This window comes from Saccostrea cucullata, unplaced genomic scaffold (assembly GCF_032062105.1).
Source record: "Saccostrea cucullata isolate Sc308-1 unplaced genomic scaffold, CSIRO_AGI_Scuc_v1 ctg10967, whole genome shotgun sequence".
In the NCBI taxonomy this organism is placed as follows: domain Eukaryota; kingdom Metazoa; phylum Mollusca; class Bivalvia; order Ostreida; family Ostreidae; genus Saccostrea; species Saccostrea cuccullata.
Genome location: NW_026923576.1, coordinates 735 through 22,469, shown reverse-complemented (window position 1 = coordinate 22,469; position 21,735 = coordinate 735). Strand labels below are relative to the sequence as shown.

The following is a 21,735-nucleotide window of genomic DNA, read 5'->3' as shown; positions in this document are numbered from 1 at the left end:
CTACTTTCTTTTTGACTGTTGCACCTTTATTTTTTAATAGTAAAACTTTATCAAACTACGCAGAAAACGTGATATTAAAAATTGTATTCTAGATTCTCTTAAGTGTTTTTGGTTTATTTTCCGCATGTTGTCACTACACATAGGCCTACAAAAAAGATAGGCTAAATATAGTAAAGGGGATTTCCAAACAAACTTATCACATACGCCATTTTACGACTAGGAACTGTGTTGTGTAGACAAAACAGTTCCAGGTCCGGAATTTAGTGACTGAGAAGTCGAAAATGTCGGACGATGAGAAAGATATGGAGATGGGCGAGGAGGAATGGCACGGGCAAATGGGGGAGGAGGGAGACCTGAAAAGTCAAAATGAAAGAATAGCGCCGTACCAGCTAATGAACAGTACCGGGGGGTACGTGTACCAGACTGACTATATCACTCAGCTGATGAGGTTCCTGTGTATCGGAACAACAGGCGGGACATACTACACGGGGGAGGCCGAACTGACAAGGGAAAACGCACGCTGTATTGATAGGTATAACCGCAAAAGGGTTCATGTATGGTGTCCCAATAACAGGTTGGGAACAATTCCCCTATAGCGAGATCATTTCGCTAAAACGCGTTAATCCCTTTCTAGCGAGAGAAAATACACCTCGGAAAACCGAGATTTATACTCCGGTTCAAATTGTAATCGTGTTAACTTCAGAAAAAGGAAAATCCGGGAGTATGTCAAGTTTGTCAACCCATAATTCGATAAATATTTATTGTCATCTCGATAAAGAACGAGGGCGGTTTTGATTGGCATTCGCCAAGAATCTGGGCGTAATTGAAAAGTGAAAATTTTATCGACATGTCACGTGAAATTTTAACATTTTTTTAATTTATCGAGTTCCTGTGCAACAGAAAAGTAAAATATTTTCCCGAAATTGAGCTTTGATTTGCTAAAAAATAACTTGAAAATTGGCCAGATGAGACATTTGGTACAAAATTGTACATTTTGAAACATGCTTTTCTGAAAATTTTCTATCTCTGGGTCTTCTCTCCATGATTTTGAAACATTATTTGTGTATATTTTAATTCAAAGAAACAAATAAACATTTTTAAGAGACCACGAAAAATGAACTTTTTCCCCAAAAGTCAGAATTTTCAGAATGGTGTATTTTGTGTATTGTGTGTTTTTCTAGGTGTGTCTGAATACCCTCATTAAAATAAAAATAAAAATTTGCTGAAATCAGCACGTTTAAAAATGTCATATTTACTGTATATAAAAAGAGTAAAGGAGCGATACTCGCCATCTTGCATTTCAGGTTCACACTTGATTTAAATCAATATCTACATTTTTCCTTCCGGTGTTGGGTGAGATCTAGCTTCAAAAATGAATATTTACATTCGCTGTGTTTTTCTACAAAGCCAACTGTGAAATTGATTTGAAAACCATTTTCGTGTATATACTCACGCGTAGAAATATACACGAAGAAACGTGCGTTTGCTCGTCAAGTTTTTTTTCAGGTTGGAAATTTTTTTCTTAGCCCCCCTCTAATTTCCTTCCGACACCAATGAACCATGCATGCTTTACTGAAAGTCCAAGGTTAGCAACACAGGTGCTCGTGGACAGGATTATCCTTACACCCCCCTTTTTTCTGCGGGAAAAAGTTTTAAAGACAATTGACTATTTGTAAGCAGAAATCACTGCTGTTTACTTACAGTGGGAAAATTAATGAAAATAATGAATTTAAAAATGCTTATTCTTGGCATTATCTTATGCTAAAAATATTTTAATCTATTACAAATTATGTTATTAACTGTAAATAACTTATTTTTTTTTAAAATTTTACTTCTAAGGGCATATCACTCTAACAGCAAAAAACTGCCCCATAAATAGAGCTCTTTAGTTGTGCAGTGTTTAGAGCTTCCTTAATCATGACTTTTCAACAAATGTTGCAACCCTGTTGCGCTTCCGTACTTATTAGTGTCCACCAAAGATCAAATATTGAAGCAAATATCATGGGTTTCTGAAGAACATGATTTTTACCTTTTATGCAAGAATGGAAAGCTGAACCCCTAAAGAATATAATTTGGATGTCTATACCCATTTGCTTCAAAAACATACCGGTGTATGACTGTAAATTTTAAACCCCTAGCTAAAAAAGGCACGATTTATACGTGGATTTCAGCCTCTTATTATCACATGCAGCATTGATTGTCTTAAATTTTCAGCCCATATTGTCAGTTTTTTTGTACTAAATTCACGCTTCAATGCCGATTTCTCCCGGATTTTCAAAAAGCACGAGATTTTTTGATTATTTTATAATGAAAACAACAAAATTCCTGTTTACGGTAATTTTTTTCTTCCGCTAAAGAGGGATAATCGCGATATAAGGGAATTGTTCCCAACCTGAATAAGGTCATTTGCAAAGTGCAAGTGTGACAACGCGTTAGAAACACCACCACAAGTTTTACTTCCCTGCACATTGTATGTTTGTCACAAGGTCAAACATTTCAGGTAGCCTGTAAAAAAATTGTACGTTCATAATATAGTCATGTTGTATACGCTTATTTAGACAGAAATGATGACACATTTTTGTTGTAGGTTAATCAACGGTGGGAAAGGCAAAGAAGTGGTAGAGTTGGTTCGTGAATTCAGTGTGGAGAACCGAGCATGTAAACAGCGACCCATTATGTACACCCTGGCTCTCTGTTGCCGCTCAAACGACCCCACAACAAAAGTAGAGGGTTATAAAATTTTGTCTGATGTTTGCCGAATCCCAACGCACCTGTTCGAATTCATCAAGTATTGCGAGGAGGAAAGCGCGGGAACAGGATGGGGGCGTGCGCACCGCCGAGCCATATCTAAATGGTACTTGAATTACGGGAATAAGAAAGAAGGGGGAGCATTTCTTGCTCTTCATATGACGAAGTACAAGAATCGATTTGGTTGGAGCCACAAGGATATCTTTCGGCTCTCTCATATTAAACCGGAACCGGAACATCCCGAGATCAAGTACCTGATCATGGTTACCACTAAAGGAAAGAAGAAAACAGACGAAAGCGATTTTGTTAAACAAGAAAAGGGAAAACCAGACTTTGAGAGCTCAGAACTCAAGAAGGTAATGACCTTTATGGATGCAGTAGCTCAGGCTGAACGTTGCACAGACGCAGAAACCATGAAACGCTTGATATTGGAGCATAATCTGACAAGAGAACACGTTCCTACTGATTTGTTGAAGTCAAAGGAGATATGGAAAGCTCTGATCAAACACATGCCTATGACAGCAATGATAAGGAATCTTGGAAAAATGTCCCATTTAGAGCTTTTGGAGCCAGGGAGTTTCGAGGAGGAGCTGACGATCCAGAAACTGACAAACCAGGAATTACTCAGACGTGGGAAGATCCACCCATTTACACTGTTGGTGGCTTTGAACCAGTACAAGAAAGGTCACGGGGAGCTTGGAAAGATGAAGTGGAAAAAGAATGTTAAAGTAGAAAGAGCTTTGGAAGATGCTTTTTATCTGTCGTTTAAGAACGTGAAGCCCACAGGAAAAAGATTCTGCCTGGCTGTTGATGTCAGTGGGTCCATGAATGTCCCCGTTATGGGCACTCCAACCATTTCAGCCCGTGACGCTGCGGCAGCCATGATGATGGTCACTGCTCGGACGGAGCAGAATTATGAAGTGGTGGCGTTCTCTGGTGGACTCACTCCACTGGATATCAAATCTTCAGACAACCTAGACAACGTTTTGGACAAATGCGCCTCTCTGCCTTTCTGTGGTACCGACTGCTCTCGGCCTATGATGTACGCCATGGAACAAAAGAAGAAGTTCGATGTCTTTGTCGTCTACACAGACTCCGAAACCTACTTTGGAAGAATCCATCCCTCAGATGCCCTTGTGCGATACCGGAAGATGTCAGGAATAACACATGCACGATTGATCGTCTGCGGAATGGCCAGCAATAAGTTCACTATAGCGGATCCTAATGACCCCATGATGATGGATATCGTTGGTTTTGACACCAATGCACCGCAAGCTATCCGGGAATTTGTCATGGGACATATTTAAAAAGCTGGTTTGCTTGATACAATTGAGAACAGCAATTTTGATTGGCTTATGATAATAAAAATGTGTAGATACTAGTAAGCTTTCCATGCAGGTAAAAGGTACATGATGTAAATATTTTCCTCATGTTGACTTATTTTCCTCATGTTTATTGACTTGTTTTGATCAATGACTTATTTTCATCATGTTTATTGACGTAAGTATTTCATCATGTTTATTGACGTAAGTATTTCTTCATGTTTATTGACTTGTTTTCCTCATGTTTATTTACTATTTTCATCATGATTATTGACTTTGTATCCGTTAGTCATTGCTTTGTACCTTTATTACATTATCTTCAGAATTTGCTTATTTCCCCATTCTTAATTGTTATTTTTAAAGATAAGTAAAACCTTTTGCAATTCATGATCATCATCATCTGGTTTACCGGTCTTGTAGAGTAGACTGTCCCCTCTATATTCTTTCCGCCTGGAAAACCGGCTCTCCAGAAGGAACCCCCCCCCCCGGAAAATTGACTCGGAGTAGGATTTTCACAATTGAAATCCTATTGAATCCGATTCAGCTTCTGGTGGGGATCCTACACTGATTTTCTCCAACATTATACCATATGGATGTGCATATAAAGGGCAACACAATGTTAAAGTAATAACTATTAATTATCGCTATAAATTTCTAAATGCTAATACAGTAAAAACAAAATATTGAAACTTTACCAATATAATTAACAAAATATTTAGATGTGCATTCATGTATACTTAGAAAAACAGGAACTGAAATTCAACAGATCCCGGGGAAAACGCTGGCTGGGGGATTCTATTTTACAATTGTGGAACGTGATACTTTTTGATGGCTTGTTTTTTAGTACGGGAATTAACGTCACAGCTACTGCAGAAAGAATTTCTTCTGCAACATCTGCGACATTAATTCACGCACTAACAACCAAAGAAAATATATTATTTAAATACAGCTTATGTCATAGTATAATTTAGTATTTAATCATATTATTACCCAGATATGGTAAATGTAATCAATACCTTTTACTTCTTTCTTGGTGTTTTTGTGTTTAATTTTTTTTTTTTTTTGTGAAAATATAAATAACTTGTACTTTGATGTCGTGTGCTTTGCTTATTTTCAATATTGTTGATATTCAGCAAGTTTTCCTTAGTAACCTTGAAGTTTTCTCTTTTTTTGCAATGCCTATCTTCTTCAGCGTTCGTTGATGAAAGGGTGTCTCCTTGGTTCCCCCTTTTCCCCCTGAAAAATGAAGTTTTTAAATTTTGAAATGCCTATCCCTCGTCAGTGTTAGTCAGGGGCCTGCATTACAAAAGAACTTTATCAAGAAGACTTCTATTTGATTCTGTTCATCATATTTCTTGTATTACATTTATCTGAAAATGGTTATGATAGAAAGATACTAGTATACTGGGGTAATTATACTAAGGTTTTTGGTTCCGGTTTTCACTTCTTATGTAAAACAGACACCTGATTTCACAAAACTAAGTACGCATGTATATGCTGTTTCAGGATTCTAAGGACGATGGAAGGTGATTACATCATAGAAACTTACGAAATATAATTTTTTTGGAGGCTATTCTCTTTTGATTTGGTCTCAAAGACTATTATTAAAACAGTTTTGCAGTTTTCTGGAGCTTGGTCTCTATAAAATTAGTATTAAAAATTTTCAAGTCATTTAATTTTACTAGTAACTCCGTAAACTTTTATGCAAGTTTATTCAATAGTAAAAATTAAACTGGAGACAACTCGCTTTTAAACTTTACACTAGAACAGGCCTATAAGAACGGCCGCAAGGTAAAATATTTTTTTCTGCATGGTACTAATCGGCTTTGGCACCATTATACTACATGTGTAATGCGGTACGATGCCCGTTGTTTTGGCATTTTTTTCAGTGGCCCAAAGTTTATTACATCTGACGTTTTACGGACTGCTGCTGCAGTTTCAGCTTAGGTTACCTACTAGTCGTTTCGGTCTGAATGACAAAAACCTCAGGGACCTGGGGTATGGACCCGTTTTTTATTTCAAGGATCGACACAATTTTATCCTTTTCTTCCATTCTAATATTCTTGACATTTTATGTATAATGTAACACATTTGTCCTTTTCAGCGGGTTTTAAGATAAGGGGTGCACCAGAGTTCTTACTTTCTCCTCTAACAATACACTATGCAAGGTGATCAGGCACATAGCAACAGGAGGGGGACTAAACATTTACTATTGAAAATGTTCACTGAAAAGCTTGTCCCCCCCCCCCCAAAAAAAAAATTGCTATTGAATACTGAAATAAGGATATCGTATTATATGGAGAAAACATTGGTGCGAAAAAAATTGCTATTGAGAAAAAAGTTGGCGTCTAAACCCCACCCAGGTGATCCCATCCAACCCACCACCCTCACCCCTACGAAATAGGATTTTTGAGTCTTGGCAATTCCTTTTTTTTCCTTGTCAATTTTTTCAGGTAAGTATAAAAAATATTTTCTGGCTGCCCCCCCCCCCACCTTCAAGAACGATGCTACGTATCTAGTGATGTCTGGTGACTTCACTCGCATCGGTTGGCGGATCTAAGCTACTGGCAATTTGTAATGAAACTATGGGGCGCCGTTTTGGTATTTACTGCCAAAAAGTGATATCACCTATTTGAATAGGTGATATCACCTATTCGAAAATGTGATATCACTTATTCGAATAGGTGATATCACCTATTCCTTTCGAATAGGCGATATCACTTATTCCAATAAGTGATATCACCTATACAAATTGAATAGATGATATCACCTATTCATATCCAATTGAATAGGTGATATCACCAATTCGAAAAGGTGATATCACCTATTCGAAAATTAAGTGATATCACCTATTCAAATAGGTGATATCACTTTTTACCCGTAAATCAAAACGGCGCTTCATATGAAACTGACGTTTATTTATCTCATAAAACGTAATTACTGAATTATTCAACCAAAACTTGATTTAAAAGAGCCGACTGGGATTTTATTGTGCGAAAACTACATAGCGGAACTCGTTAATTTAATTAATAACATATATGTTACTCACATTGACTTCAGTGTACATGCCAAGTTTGAGTAAAATCTACCGTTTTAAGGGACAGCCTAAAATACAGACGTACATTTACTGCAGGATTATACATGTATATTACGACTTTAAAGCCCGAGATAATAAGCACTGCCCTCAGATTTACCTGATCTCTATTCCCCCGTCAATCAAATAAATTAAGGTCCATCATTGGGTACTTGAATTTGATTGACATTTAGGTACTAGTCCCTTTGTATATCTCTTTCACCTTATTTGACACGCGTGGTCACCATCAAATTAACTTTCGGCCTTCTGATGTTTACCGCTAAATTACCATCACTATGTCCAGGAAGCCATTACGCTGCAAACAAATTAGTTTGATTATAACTGATTAGAATTATCTGCATTATCAGTATCAGGGACATATAGGTCCCTGGTATTATAAACATGCATGTCATTGAAAAAGATGAAAATGATCTCATAGTGTTTCAATACAATAAATCAACATAGTGTATATTTTTTCGAATTAAAAAGTGCATAGGTGACTGAAATCTTGTTTTCACTCGTAAAAAGATTCTTGTTTTGAGATGCAGCGAAAACATTACGATGAAATTAAAGGAGTGGATAAGCTGGTAACATTTTTTGCATGTAATGGATAGTAAGGTTGAAAACAAAATGTCTGATTTGTAACAACTTCGCCTGGACATGTACAAGTATTAAAGTATTTTTTTTCTTTCCTTTTCCTTTTTCATAACCGGGCATTTCTTGCTACATGGGTTGTTACCTCCGTTCAAGGTCAAGGGTTTTTAAAAATAGTTTTGAAAGAAATACATAAGTTAGCAATGAATTAATATTTTGTTTTAAGTTGTTTAATTATAATCTGTTGTTCGTCCGTCGGTGGCGACGATTACCGCTGTCTCATCTTCGTGGGGGAGGGGTTGACCTGGACGGTGGTTGCAGAGGTGACTGGTCAGGCCGATCCTCGCTCGGAATAGTCTCGGACAGTGAGGGCAGGGGATGGTGGCAGCAGTTGGGTCCTTGGCGCTGTCTATCCTGGCCTGTCTGTGTTGTTCTGCTGCAGACATCCTGTTGGTTTCACAGCTCTTGGCGCCCTCGTGGACTGCGACTCTCCACCCACACCTGTCTTGTGCTGCAACTTCCCATGAATCAGAGTTGATACTGAATGCCTTGAGGGAGGCCTTAAGGCTGTCATTGAATTACTTTTTGGGGGCACCACAGGCACGCTTTCCTTCCAGTAGTTCACCAAAGAGTACTTTTTTGGGGAGTCGATGGTCTGGCATACGGGACTATGTGTCCCACCCAGCGGAGTTGTGACTGCATGAGCATGGTGTAGATGCTGGGCAAGCCAGCTCGGGCGAGGACTTCTGTACCGGGTATCTTTTCTTGCCACTTGATACCGAGAAGCTTTCTGAGGCTGGTCGTGTGGAAAAGGTTCAGCTTTTTGGCGTGCCTCTGGCAGACAGTCCACGCTTCACAGCCATACAGCGGTGCACGGTAGACCTTAATCTTTGCCTCTGTTGTGATGCCTCTTCTGTCCCACACGTTCTTGTACAGTCTGCTGAAAGCAACGCTAGCCTTGGCCAGTCTAGCGTCACCTCGTTATCGATCACAACGTTCATGGAGAGAGTGCTACCGAGGTACGTGAACTTCTCCACTACATTTAGCCGTTGATTGTTGATGGTGGGCTCAACATACGGTTTGCCTGGTGCTGGCTGGTGCATGACTTTGGTCTTCTTTGTGCTGATAGTAATGCCAAAGGTCGCAGGCATCAGAGAACTTGTCAACGCTGTGCTGCATATTTACCTCGGAGGTAGCGTTGAGGGCAGAATCATCAGCAAACAGGAGGTCGTTGATGGTGTCCGAATGAACCTTGAACTTCGCTTGTAGACGTCTGAGGTTTCAAGACTGAGCCATCAAAGCGCCATTTGATTCCGGTTTCCATGCCATCGAAGGCATCAGTATGCATGGCGGAGAACATCAGGCTGAAGAGCATCCTGGCGAGCACGCAGCCCTGCTCCACTCCATTGAAGACAGAGAATGGCTCTGAAGATTCGACGCCATCTTGGACCCTCGCCTGCATCCCATCGTGCAGCTGTCGAACAATGGTGATGGATTTTGTTGGGCATCCGATCTTCGCTATGATCCACCAGAGGCATTCTCTGCTGACAGATTGATGTAAGTGGAGTACAGGTCGGAGTTCTGTTTCTGATACTTCTCTTGTAGCTGACGTGCTGCAAACACCATGTCGATTGTACCGCGATTCTTCCGGAAGCCACACTGACTCTGGGGCAGGAGGCCATCCTCAAGGTGTTTAATGAGACAGTTAAGTAGAACCAGTGCTAGCGTCTTGCCTGCGACGGAGAGGTGGTTGTTGCAGGCATACCTTTTTCCCTTTCGCTTGTACAGGTGGATGATTGAGGCATCCTTGAGGTCTTGAGGCACCTTCTTTTGGTTCCAAATGAGCTCAAGCAGATGTTTGAGTTTTTTGACGGGAGGCATGCCCCCTTCTTTGTAAATCTCAGTTGGGATGGAGTCTCCGCCAGGTGCTTTGCCAGTTGACAGCGGACTTATTGCTTTCTGGATTTCTTTCAGCGTGGGAACGGCGTCCAGTGACTGGTTGATGGGAACCTGGGGTAGTCGGAAGATGGCTTCGTCATTGATGGTAGAAGGGCGGTTCAGAACGCCATTGAAATGCTTCGCCAACCTGTCGATTATCTTTGCCTTCTCTGTGAGGAGTATTAACCCGTCCGCCCTGAGGAGCGGTGATGAGCCTGATGGAGTTGGCCCGTAGACTTCCTTCAGTCCACAGTAAAAGTTCTTCGTGTCATGAGAGTCGGCGTATTGTTGAATCTTGTCAGCCAGGAGTCCTGCATATCCCGAAGTTTTTGCTTTACTGTGCTGCGAGCGTTCCTCAGAGCGTCTTTCTTGGCTGTGGAGGTGGGGTCATCTATATGAGCCTTGTAAGTGCGATGCTTGTCCAGAAGCTGCGTAATCTCTGTGTAGTTCTCATCAAACCAGTCTTTGTGTTTTCTGGTGGAGGGCCCAAGACACTCGAAGGCTGTATTGTAGTGTGCTTCATGCTGCTTCCACGTCGTGGTCATCCAGCACGGTGACGTTCTTCCAGGGTGTACGCAAAGTGCTGTCATCGTTGAGACGTTTTGGAGCCTTGGTCCCCTGAGGACGTATCTTGGGTTTGATCCGAAAGTTGGGTTTAGAGTCGATGAGACGGTGATCTGTCCAGCATAACTTTGATGACACGAACGTCCTGTCCGTCTCTTTTCCTGACGATGAGGTAGTCAATGATATGCCAGTGCTTTGAGCGCGAGTGCATCCATGACGTCTTGTTACGGATGGGAAGGCAGAAAACGGTGTTTGTGATGAGAAGGCCATGTTCAGCGGAAGTCTGGAGAAGCAGCATGCCGTTTTTGATGCACTTGCCCACTTCGTGCTTCCCAATCTTCCTATTCACGCCTTCCCAGGTGGTGGTGTCACGTCCAACTCTCGCGATAAATTCACCAAGAATGATGAGCTCGTCGGCGTTGTGGACGGCATTTATAACATTGTGGAGGTTCTCAAAGAACTTGTTTTTAGTCTCCTCTGGGTTATTCAGGGTAGGAGCGTATGCGCTGACAATAGTGGCGAACTTTCCTCGAGTGAGGGGGGGACTCATCGTTATCAGGCGGTCGTTCATTGCTTTGGGTACGCCGACTAGCTTGCCAGCAAGTGTCGTCTTTATAGCAAAGCCTACGCCAGCTTCTCGTCTCTCCACGGCTCCTCGTCCACTCCAAAAGAAGGTGTAGTCAGCGCCTTTTTCACAAAGTTCACCTTCTCCAACCAACCTGGTTTCACTGAGAGCTGCAATGTCAATGTTATATCTCACGAGTTCGCTTGCAATCATTGCTGTGCGTCTCTGAGGTCTGTTTGTAGTGTCTCTGTCGAGATGCGCTCGAACGTTCCACGATCCAAGGTACAGTGGGATGATCCTTGTGTTCTTCTTGTTCTCTTTTTTATTTCGATCGCATATGTAGGGTCCCTACCACCCGCGGTAAACTGGCTAGGGAAGTGTGGAGCAGGCAATGTTTGGGATACCTTTTATAATCCGCCCCTTTTGCCATGGAGGTGAGCAGTGCGTTCCTAAAGAGGGCTGCTAAGTCGCACAGGAGGCTGCCAAACTCCAACGCTCACCGGTCGGTGAAGAGCGACCATATGGCCTGTGCTGCCTGTGTGCAGGTCCGCGAGTAGCGACTTCTAGTGTATCCGCACCTGTCACCTTCGTTGCTCGCCTGTCGCCACAGGGTTTTGGGGTGGATGAAAGAAGGGATAGAAGATGATCAATGACATGCGCAATAAGTTTGATGAAAGTGAAGAAGGGTTGCGCGTAGAACCGGTTTTATAAATAAAATTGACAGTGAACAGGAAATTGCTATAGTCTGTTTCTTTTGAAAACATGCCCTGTGAAAAATGTGTTTCTAGACCTTTCTGAAAGACTTTCATGATTTTCAATAGAAATGGGTGGCTAAAGGAAGGAGGGGTAAATAACAATTAATATATCTTATCATAGTTTACTGCAAAAATTGCAGCTCACTAGAGACCAATACGCTAGTAAAAACATGTGTAATATCATATACACTGACAAACCTTTGTTTGCCTTATATGGCTATTGCTGTTAATGCGCACGGAGGATCTAACCACGAGCAACTGACCAATTGTTGATTGAATACGTTTACGCCAAATACATGTTTACATGTTACTTCGAACACGTGGTTCAGGTCAATATATGATCATGTCAATGGAGTGCAAAAAAAAATGTTCTTATGAACAAAATGCAAACATTAAAAACTATGAAAGATATCACGGGCGTTTTTAATGTGTTGTTAACTAGAAAAAATGTTTTATAAAATGTATACGTAGTTAGTGTCAAGTTCAGAACACCAGCACTTCAAGGGTAAGGAAAACGAGCAGCTTCTCGTATGCATTTAAATGAACAAAACATTTTAAAATAATTTTTCTCGTGATCACGTGTGTTGGCTAGAGAATCCACCGGACAATTGTATTCACCGATAGTACAATAAAGGAATATTCCTGTAGTATTCGTAGTAAATCATAACACAATTCTCATTCAGCTAATGTCACATTGGTTTCTCATTTGCTAATCTGACGCCCAAAAATATAATCCCAGTTCCATGCAAAATATTTGTCCAAAAAGAAATTTTAATTCATGACAACAGAAAATTGTGTCATAGAGAATACTTATAATTTAAATTTAAATGAATTCAAGGGAGATCGATTGAAGTACATTTCTACAGTATGATATTATAGGGGTGTGAAAACTAAAACGCAACACGTTAATCGTGTAACTAAGTGTAAACTTTTCTGTTTACCATGTCTCCACGTGCTAGTCACTTCCTAGCCACATTTCCGTGAATAATTTACCCTATCTCGCTGTAGTCTCGCTAACTCTCGCCAGAGCCACTGCCAGAGCTACTCTGAACGCATCGGGTTTTATAATTTGCAGAACACCGAAAAATAAAAGGTTCCGAACATATTAGTAGGGATGTGTTTGATATTAGATATAAGTCTAAATTATGGAATTTTACAAATATTTATTATTATTAATAATATTTTTTATTTACGGTGTCGAGATCTACTAATTTTACGATGAACAGTAGGCCAAGAAGCTGTACAGGTAATATTCATGGACTTCCTGTGTATACTGTTTGTGTATAGGAATTAGCGTTTCGCACGTTCTGCACGACCGTCAATGCCTCGGGGTGCCACGCATGTAAAATTTAGTCCCGCCCCTTACCTGGCATCAGCTTCATGTGTAAGTTTTATATATAGAAGACTATTCTTTATCTTGATTAAAAACTAATCTCAATGCATCCCTTGTACTTGTCAGTTCACCGACAAAAACCTTGTCACAAGTATAAATCTGATAATACATTGCGCCCTGAAAAAGTATTTGTTGACCGTTGTATTGCATGATAACACAATCAGCTTTACAGTACTTCAAACACATACTCCCCAGCCTTTAAACAAGAACCATCAATATATTGGAATCTGGATCATTTTCTCAGAATCAACTGAAAAGAAGAAAATATTGATATTGGAAGAAGTAAGTTTGGAATAATGTTATTCTACAACTTAAAAATGAGAATCTTGTGTATCTATTATTATTATATAATAATAATGTAGACCCCTATTTCTTGTCTATAAGGTCTATAGTTTGAGAAATAACAAAACATTTGCGCTGTAGCCCATTAGAATGATATGATAAAATGTTAAATTTCCTTAAAGTTTCGCAATTAAGAAGGATTGCAATCTTATTACACGTGCATCTCTGGCCGTCAATACATTGTCTTTAGCAGTTGAATGTATTTCTTCAGACATGTTTAAAAAGAAATTCTTTAAGAAGAAACCCAAACCAAAGGAAGATAAAAATCAAGGTACTGTACTAAAATTCATTTTTATTTAATCACTAGTAGGCGTTGTCATTTCTTTTAAAGAAGAACGTAAGTAAGATAAAAGGTCGTATCACTTTATCTGCACGAGAACAGTAGTAACAAGGTGCAATTCGAGTCACAGGCACTTGTGGACAGGACCACCACCCGCCTATCCCCGATATTCAACCCCGAGGCTTATTGGACATTTTTTTCATAAATTAATTACATTATAAGAGAGATACAAGTATAATGCATATTGGGGTATATTTTTTGTGGAGCGGTTATTTTGGGGTTTTTACTATTTTTATGCGCCTGGATCGATAGATCCGAGGCGTATATTGTTTTTGTCCTGTATGTTTGTCTGTCTGTCTGTTGTCAACTTTAACTTTCGCCAGAACTTTTGAACCTTGAGAGATAGAGACTTCATATTTGGTATGCTTACTCCACTTAAGTTCTTTCAAATGACATACAGATCGATGACCTTGTGACGTTGACTGTGACCTATATGCTAAAAATTGTTTTTGGAACTTTGTTGCCGCCGGGCCCATAGTGTTTCACAAACACATCTTGTTTCTTATTGTAAACATGATGAATAAGTGTAATAAATATAATTTGTGAAAAAAATGTCTAAGAAGCCCCGGGGTTGAATATCAGGGGGTGGGGTAGGGGTGTTCCTGTCCACAACTACCTGTGATTCGAGCATATGTAATTGTTAGGCTGCTAAGTATACAGCTCAAAAAGAAATCAAACTTCGATATTTCAAATTCTTTAGATTAGTGCATTTTGAGTAGCTGCACATCTTAAGCTCGCAGGTCTGAAAAAGAAATGGAGTGGATGAGCAGAGAATTTGTCATTAAATTGCCGATTCAAAGAAGATTGGAGTGTGATCTGCAGGAATATTTATGGTTGTTACATTTATGACCATTTTTCTTAGGATGTACAATAACATAGTAATACTTCACAAAAAATAAACACTTACAGATCCAGCACAATACCCTGATAAAGGTATATAGCTTGATAAAGCTACAAGGTATATTGCTTTATCAAGGTGTTACAAATACCCTGATCAAGATATTTTATGCACAGAAAATACAAAAAAAAATTCTTAAAAAATTAAAATTAAAAGTCGAATTTTGAGTTGTGGCCAGTGTGTCCGCTCGTGCGTGAAAAGCACTCTGGTATCAATAAGACAGCATAAAAGAACGTCCCCACACACGACATGTTTTATACTGATTTCTTTGTGTTTGAATACTTTACATGCATGGGTGAATTTACTGACAACAACTGACCTCGACTTTCAGTATTTAATTTTTTAAGATTTGTTTTGATTTTTCATCACACAAAATACCTTAATCAAGGTATTTGTAATACCTTGATTAAGTTATCTCTGCTACAGGTTTCAGTCTATTTAAAATGATCTTCAGCATCACCTTGCTTGGATGGCTTATTAAACTAATGGTCCGGTAGTTGTTATATAACTGTAGATTTCCTTTCTTTGGTAAGGTGATAATCAGTGATTGTGTCCATGGAGTTGGCCATATTCCAGTGCTCCAGATGTTGTTGCAGATGGTTGTAAGAGATGTGATCATTGCTTCTCCTCCAGCCTTAACCAGTTCTGAGGGTATGTTGTCGATACCTGCTGATTTCTCTAGTTTTATAGCATTGATTGCTGCCTCGACTTCTTCTCGTAGGATCGGAAGTGAATCCTCCTCTGTTTTTGCCATTGGGCAGTTTGATACTGCTTGGTCTCCCTTGAGCTGGTAGTTGTATAGCTCAGAGCAGTATTCTGTCCATCTGTCTAGAATATCTTTCTCCTCAGATAGGCATTTTCCGGACTTATTTCGGATGCTTGTCGGTCTGTTTCTCCGTGTTGAGCTCTTTTACCACTTGATACGCCTTCGTAGTGTTGTTCCTTTGAAGGTTTTCTTCGATTTCAGAACACTGTTTTTCAATCCATATATTTTTTGCTTTATTCAGCTCCTTCCTGACTTTGTTGTTTGCCATTCTGTATTTCTGAGCTCCTTCTGGGTTGTCTTTCGTATTTTTCAGCTCCCGTCTCCTGTCACATAGCTCCAAGATGCTGGCGGTAACCCATGGTTCTTTTGGGGGCGCTGGTGTTTCCCCAAAATCTCATTGGCTGATTCAACTATAGCCTCGTTGAAAGACTTGACCGCTGATTCAAGATTGAAGCTGTTTTCGTCCAGTGTAGTCAGGGCTGCAAATTTCCCTCCGATCATCGCCTGAAATTCATCTCTTATATTCGGATCTTTTAACTTCTCCAGGTTAAAGTCTGGTAAACTTGGATTTCCTGATTTGTTTTAGATGGACTCTGAATGACATCATGACCAGACCATGATCGCTTCGGTATTGGCCACCTGGGCTAGTCCATGTCCAGTTCCTTGATGGTTTGTGGAGTCCCCGTGTGTTTGCAAGCACAAGCTTGTTGGTGGCGGCAAACTCGAGCAGTCGATAACCTCTTTCATTTGTTGTAAGGAAACATGATGGTCCGCAAATATCTTTCCAGATTGATTGAGCATCTATTCCGACCTTAACATTCCAGTCACCTTGTACCACTAAAATGTCTTTCTTAGGTGTTTCATCAACGATTTCTTGTAGCTGGTTGTAGAAATCATCCATGTCTTCGTCACTGTAATCATTTGTAGGGGCATATGATTGCACCACTGTGATGTTAAATGGTGCTGCCTTCAGGCGGATGGAGATCAGTCTACTGGAGACCGGGCGGCATCCCATGACTGTACTGATGGTGTTTTTGTGTACCAGGAAACCCACTCCTTCTCTGTGTTTCTCATCCCTTCCACTGTAATACACCTTGTGTCCGTCTTATTGTTGTTTCACCTCTGTTTTTCCATCGCGACTAATATAGGCCCACAAGGTTCCAGTTGTATCTATTCATCTCATAAACCAGTTCTTCTATTCTTCCCTCTTGTCGAGGACGATGTTTTCCCTGGCACGTAGCTTTGTTCTTTGGGCACCATTTGTGTACTTATCACCTCCGCTCTGGTGTAAAGCTGAAGGCGCGGTCCTTGTTTCGGGCGACGACCGAGCCGGTATAGATTCAGTTATGGTTGTCTTCATCATGATGTGTCTTGGGCGATATGACCTGGCGGCGCCCATCCCTCTCCAGGCCGTTAGCCATAGCCGAAGTCCTCCGTTACCTGGAGGCACGCCTTGGCCCTGGACACTTGGTCGTTGAGCTATCCTGGAAGCCCTTCCGCCCCGGCCGTTGACCGCTGTCGCAGCTCCTCCGCCCTCCTAGTGGTGCAGTGTCATCACCACCACCTCACGTGGTTTAACCCGCCAGCTGAAACCTGTAGCAGAGACCATCATTGCTGAAGAACGAGCAGGCTTTAGAACAGGAAGAAGTACCACCGAACAGATATCTAATCTACGAATAATCTGCGAGAAGTACCTACAACACCAGCTAGATCTTTATCATGTGTAGCATGCTGCCTTGTGGACCACCATGAGGAAATACAACATCAATGCCAACCTTGTTCGAGTGATTGAAGAACTATACAACAAGGCCATTAGTGCAATTCTTCTAAATAATAGCATTGGTGACTGGTTCCGCACAACAGTAGGAGTACGCCAAAGCTGTCGGCTTTCTCCCACCCTCTTTAACATCTTCCTTGTAAGGATTATGGAATGATGCTCTTGATAATCATAAAGGCACAGTCTCCATCGGAGGAAGAACCGTCACAAATCTGCGATTCGCTGATGACATTGATGGCCTTGCAGGGAAAGAGACAGAGCTAACCAGCTTAGTGAACCGCCTTGACCAAGCAGCTTCTGCATATGGTATGGAGATAAGGGCAGAAAAAACAAAGTTGATGACCAACAACACCCAAGGCATCACCCCAAAAGTCAAGATCAGCGGAACATGTCTGGAGACAGTGAAGTCATTCAAGTACCTCAGATCCATCATATCAGACGAACGCTCCAAACCAGAAATTATAGCAAGGATTGCACAAACAACTGCAGCATTAGCGAAATTACAAACCATTTGGAGAGACAGAAACATCACTCTACGCTCGAAGATCCAGGTAATGCGTTCCCTTGCTATGTCGGTCTTCCTTTATGCCTGTGAGACCTGGACTCTTACTGCTGAGTTAGAAAAGAGGATTATGAGCACTGAGATGAGATGCTATAGGAAGATACTCGGCATCAATTACACGGACCATGTGACCAATGCAGAGGTCTGCAGGACAGTCACAGAAGCCATAGGACCTCACGATGACCTTCTCACTATCGTCAAGAAGTGGAAACTAAGATGGTACGGCCACGTTTCACGTTCAAGTGGCCTTGCAAAGACTATCCTGCAAGGAACAGTGAAAGGAGGACGAAAACGGGGAAGGCAACAGAAGAGGTGGGAAGACAACATCCCTTAGTGGACTGAGCCTCGCACAAACCCAGAGAGCGACAGAAAACAGAGATTTATGGATAAAAGTGGTGGATAGGTCTTCAAAGGTGCCCCAACGACATCCACGGAAGTCAAGGGATAGGTGAAGGTGAAGGTGATAAAGTTATATATAGCTTTATCAAGTTATATGCCTTTATCAGGGTATTGTGCTGGACTTGGCGTATAAGATAAATGATAAGTGTTTATGTTCGTCAAAGTTAAAGTAGAATAGAAGATTGGAATTGACTTCTCTCTCTGTGCAACTGAACCAAAATTTATCTAATTCAAAATTTTTAATAAATCAGTACATAAAATGAAACTGTCAAAAGAATTGGTTATTTTAAAAAAAATGATTAACGCCCCATGCGAGGCTAGAACCCAAAACAATTTACTCCTAGTGCACTGAACAGGTAGCCTTAAGCCCTTTTTTCTCTTTTATTGATTAATCAAACAAATAGTACAATACATATATATCTCAGTCAATATCCACTATATGTTATCAATACATCATTTAACGAATTTTTAAAAAAAATGAATAATAGGGCTCCTTCTGTTTCTTTCAAAATAGGATTTTTCCTAAAATATTTCTTGTGAAACATCTTTCTGTTGTTTTCTGCTATACATAGTTGATAATAATAATGAATGTAATGCCTTATTAAGTATTTGCAAAATCTTATATATACTATTCTTACAGTCCTTCAATGACTCTAAATGAGATATTATAAAATTGTTTTCAAAATCTTTTTTGCAATTATAAACATGTGCATAAATTAAAAAAAATTCACAGGTAAGAATTCCATTATGAAAAATTTTAAAATCAAGTTCAAGAAACCGGAGGGGACTAATAATTATATCAGGCGATATACACCTTTTTTCAATCAATCCATCTATTATCAAGTTTTATTTATCCTCTAACTTCAATTTCTCTTTCTAATGCTCGCTTGACTCTGGGAGTCGAAACAATTTTTGTATTTTATCTTATAAAATATTTTAACAGTACACGAAGAAAATACATATTTTTGATTTTGCACTCTTGGCGAAAAGTTTAGCAAACATATATTCTTCCTGTAAACATTATTTTGAATAAACCTTTCCAGTTTTCTGGAATAATAGACAATAAAACTGAGTAGTTGTTTTGAATTATTTTTGCATCATAATCTCTAAATTATATTCATGTATTATTCAAACAATGCAAGATGCAGGTAAAACTCCAGGTATTCCTTCATAGGAAATGTCTCTATTATGTGTAATATCAGCTTTAAAAAGTGCTTCAACATCAGTGTTTTATTTTGGAAAAACTATTTTGTTGGCAACTGAAGATTTCTCAGGATTTTTTGCATTCCTTCAGAATAGTTGCATGCTATTCACATTATCACAGTTGTGTAATTTCATTACATGAGGTACACAGTGTAGTCTTGGATTTGTCCACTTCAGGTATTCAATGAAATTGAATACATAACAGATGTGTAAGTGTTGAATACTTAGGTATAATTAGACATAATTCCCGTTTATTATTACTAGCATGGAATATATGGAGAGAACGAACACTATTCAAGCTCAAAAGTCCATAAAACAATACAAAATAGAAACAGAGCAAACATGGACCTTTAAAACATCAGAAGTTAAATCCAGTGCCATTGAGGAGTGAGCATCCCCTGCCGACCGGTCACACTCGCCATGTGCTCTTTGATATTTCGAAAGTTGCTTGTTCCAAAAAGGATGTAAACTTTACATGGAGTCATTCCATTCCTACTGAACCTGAATCAACCCTAAGATCCCAGGTTACATATATGTTATGCACATATAAAAAAAATGCATCACTAGACAAGGGAGCATTTATCTGTGTTTAAATTCATATTAACAAGTGCTTCAACTAAATTAATTTAATATGAAGTAAAGATATCCAACATGTAGTTAGTTACTTATTATATATACATGTAATTATATATCTTGATTCGAAAAAAAAACATTTGATACTCTTGTTTTGGTAGGTTTCGTTTCTTTTGATTTCGTTTCGTTTCGGTAGATTTCGTATCGTGGTAGTAAGCAATTAAAAACATTGGTTTATAAACGTCAATTTTTCCGGGAAATTTATCTTCTAGATCTATAGGTACCAACTGAATTCTGGCTCTAGACAGTAATATCAAAAAGACAGGAAAAATATTGACACATTCATATTTTGTTTAATTGAATGGACAAGTTTAACAATATTAAAAAAGAATTTATTGAGTTCTTTTAATCTTACAGAGGACAAAGACTTTGAGAACAAGGAAACCAAGCCCGATGTTCCTCCATCAATACAGAGACCTAAACCCTTTTTACCGGATACACCAGTACCTACACCACCGGTAAACAACATATCCACAGGAAGGATATTGAGCAAAGAAGCAATCGTGGATCTACCTCTACAACATGTCTCTTCCAACAGGCGGATGGAAGATCTCGACGATGAAGACTTTGGGTATGCAACTTCTGACATCATCTACACAATCAAACGGAAAGATGCTGACTTGGAGGAAGCATTTCTGGATTCAAAAACATTTTCAACATACAAAACAGACGGTCATAATCCAACAATCAGCAGGTTCTTCTTCTCTCCACAAGGTAGACTTTGAGTATATACATCTGTATTTAAACTATTTTCAATTGTAATGAAGACCTAAAAGATGTTCCCCTACTTCCTTTTGAGGTCTTTTTCCTAGAGACTTTAATTAATTAGACAAAATCCTATTTTATAGACAATATTACATATCTTCAAAAATATGAGAGTTGGGTAATATTGTAAAGCAAAAGGATTTCAGAAAAAATAATCAGATTTCAACTCACGTGCAAGCCAGTAATTTTGTTAATTTTCATATACTAGTATAAAAAGAATCCAGCAGAGATAATACATGTCCTTATATTCATTTCTAAAGACAATATATTAAAGGAATATAAATTTTTTATCCTTAAGTCGCGGGATCGAATCTCGCTGTGGGACGTGGAGACCGGTCCTTCGGATAAGACCGTATAAAGCGATGTGCCGTGTAGAAGGTTAAGGCAGGAGTACACTGTTAGGGGTACCCATCTCTTATTTGCAACACCTCCTGCACACTGAATGAAATTTAATGAGACTTTCACAGAATCTTTGTTACATAGTGTAATTGTGAGCTCCTACTTTACTTTTTGATAGGACACATACATATTTCGGGTTTCCCAGAGCAAAAAGTAAGCACGGTCATTTTTTAAAATAATATTAAAGGGTACCCATCTGTTATCCGTAACTCCTTCTTTACCACTTAATAAAATTGAATGATACTTTCGCAGATTTTTTAATAACAAAATACTATTGTACGCCTCCTATTTTACTTTTTATGCCTAGGTCACATTTACGCCGATGGTCCGGCGACTAAATTTTTCAAGTCTTGTCGGCTGAAAGAACATGATCGGTCGACACAAGTATCGGACGACACGGAGCAGTCACATTAATTCCTAGGGACACCGATGACTTGGATAATTAATATAATTTTTTATATGGCGCATATCTAAGCAGCAAAGAATACTTAAGATTTCTTAACATCTTATTTAAGTTATTTCCGTTCAAAAAATATATATCAATCCATGCATCAAAATTTTGTTTGGGTTATGTATCCTTAATAAGTTGAATATTCACAAGTCGGCCAATCGTCACCCGATCATCGAGCTCTGAGCTACAATTTGATTTTTAACGTCGGCCGAAAATTTGAACACCCTTATTGTCGAACGACGGACGAT

The 21,735-nt window shown here is 39.4% G+C and overlaps 3 protein-coding genes across 3 annotated transcripts; 2 read left to right on the top strand and 1 right to left on the bottom strand.

The window, feature by feature from the left end:
• Positions 1-176: 176 nt before the first annotated feature.
• Positions 177-4,457, top strand: LOC134264397 (RNA-binding protein RO60-like). Its single transcript, XM_062746690.1, has 2 exons — positions 177-532; positions 2,588-4,457. The coding sequence occupies exons 1-2, from the start codon at positions 282-284 to the stop codon at positions 4,053-4,055; spliced, it is 1,719 nt and encodes a 572-aa protein (XP_062602674.1). The 5' UTR covers positions 177-281; the 3' UTR covers positions 4,056-4,457.
• A 5,873-nt stretch (positions 4,458-10,330) lies between these two features.
• On the bottom strand, positions 10,331-11,017 carry LOC134264395 (craniofacial development protein 2-like). The gene has a single exon (XM_062746688.1). The coding sequence runs from the start codon at positions 11,015-11,017 to the stop codon at positions 10,331-10,333; it is 687 nt and encodes a 228-aa protein (XP_062602672.1).
• A 2,116-nt stretch (positions 11,018-13,133) lies between these two features.
• Positions 13,134-20,613, top strand: LOC134264396 (uncharacterized). The gene is made up of 3 exons (XM_062746689.1): positions 13,134-13,234; positions 13,506-13,565; positions 20,230-20,613. Exons 2-3 carry the CDS (start codon positions 13,508-13,510, stop codon positions 20,595-20,597), a joined length of 426 nt encoding a protein of 141 aa, XP_062602673.1. The 5' UTR covers positions 13,134-13,234; positions 13,506-13,507; the 3' UTR covers positions 20,598-20,613.
• The last annotated feature ends 1,122 nt before the right edge of the window (positions 20,614-21,735 follow it).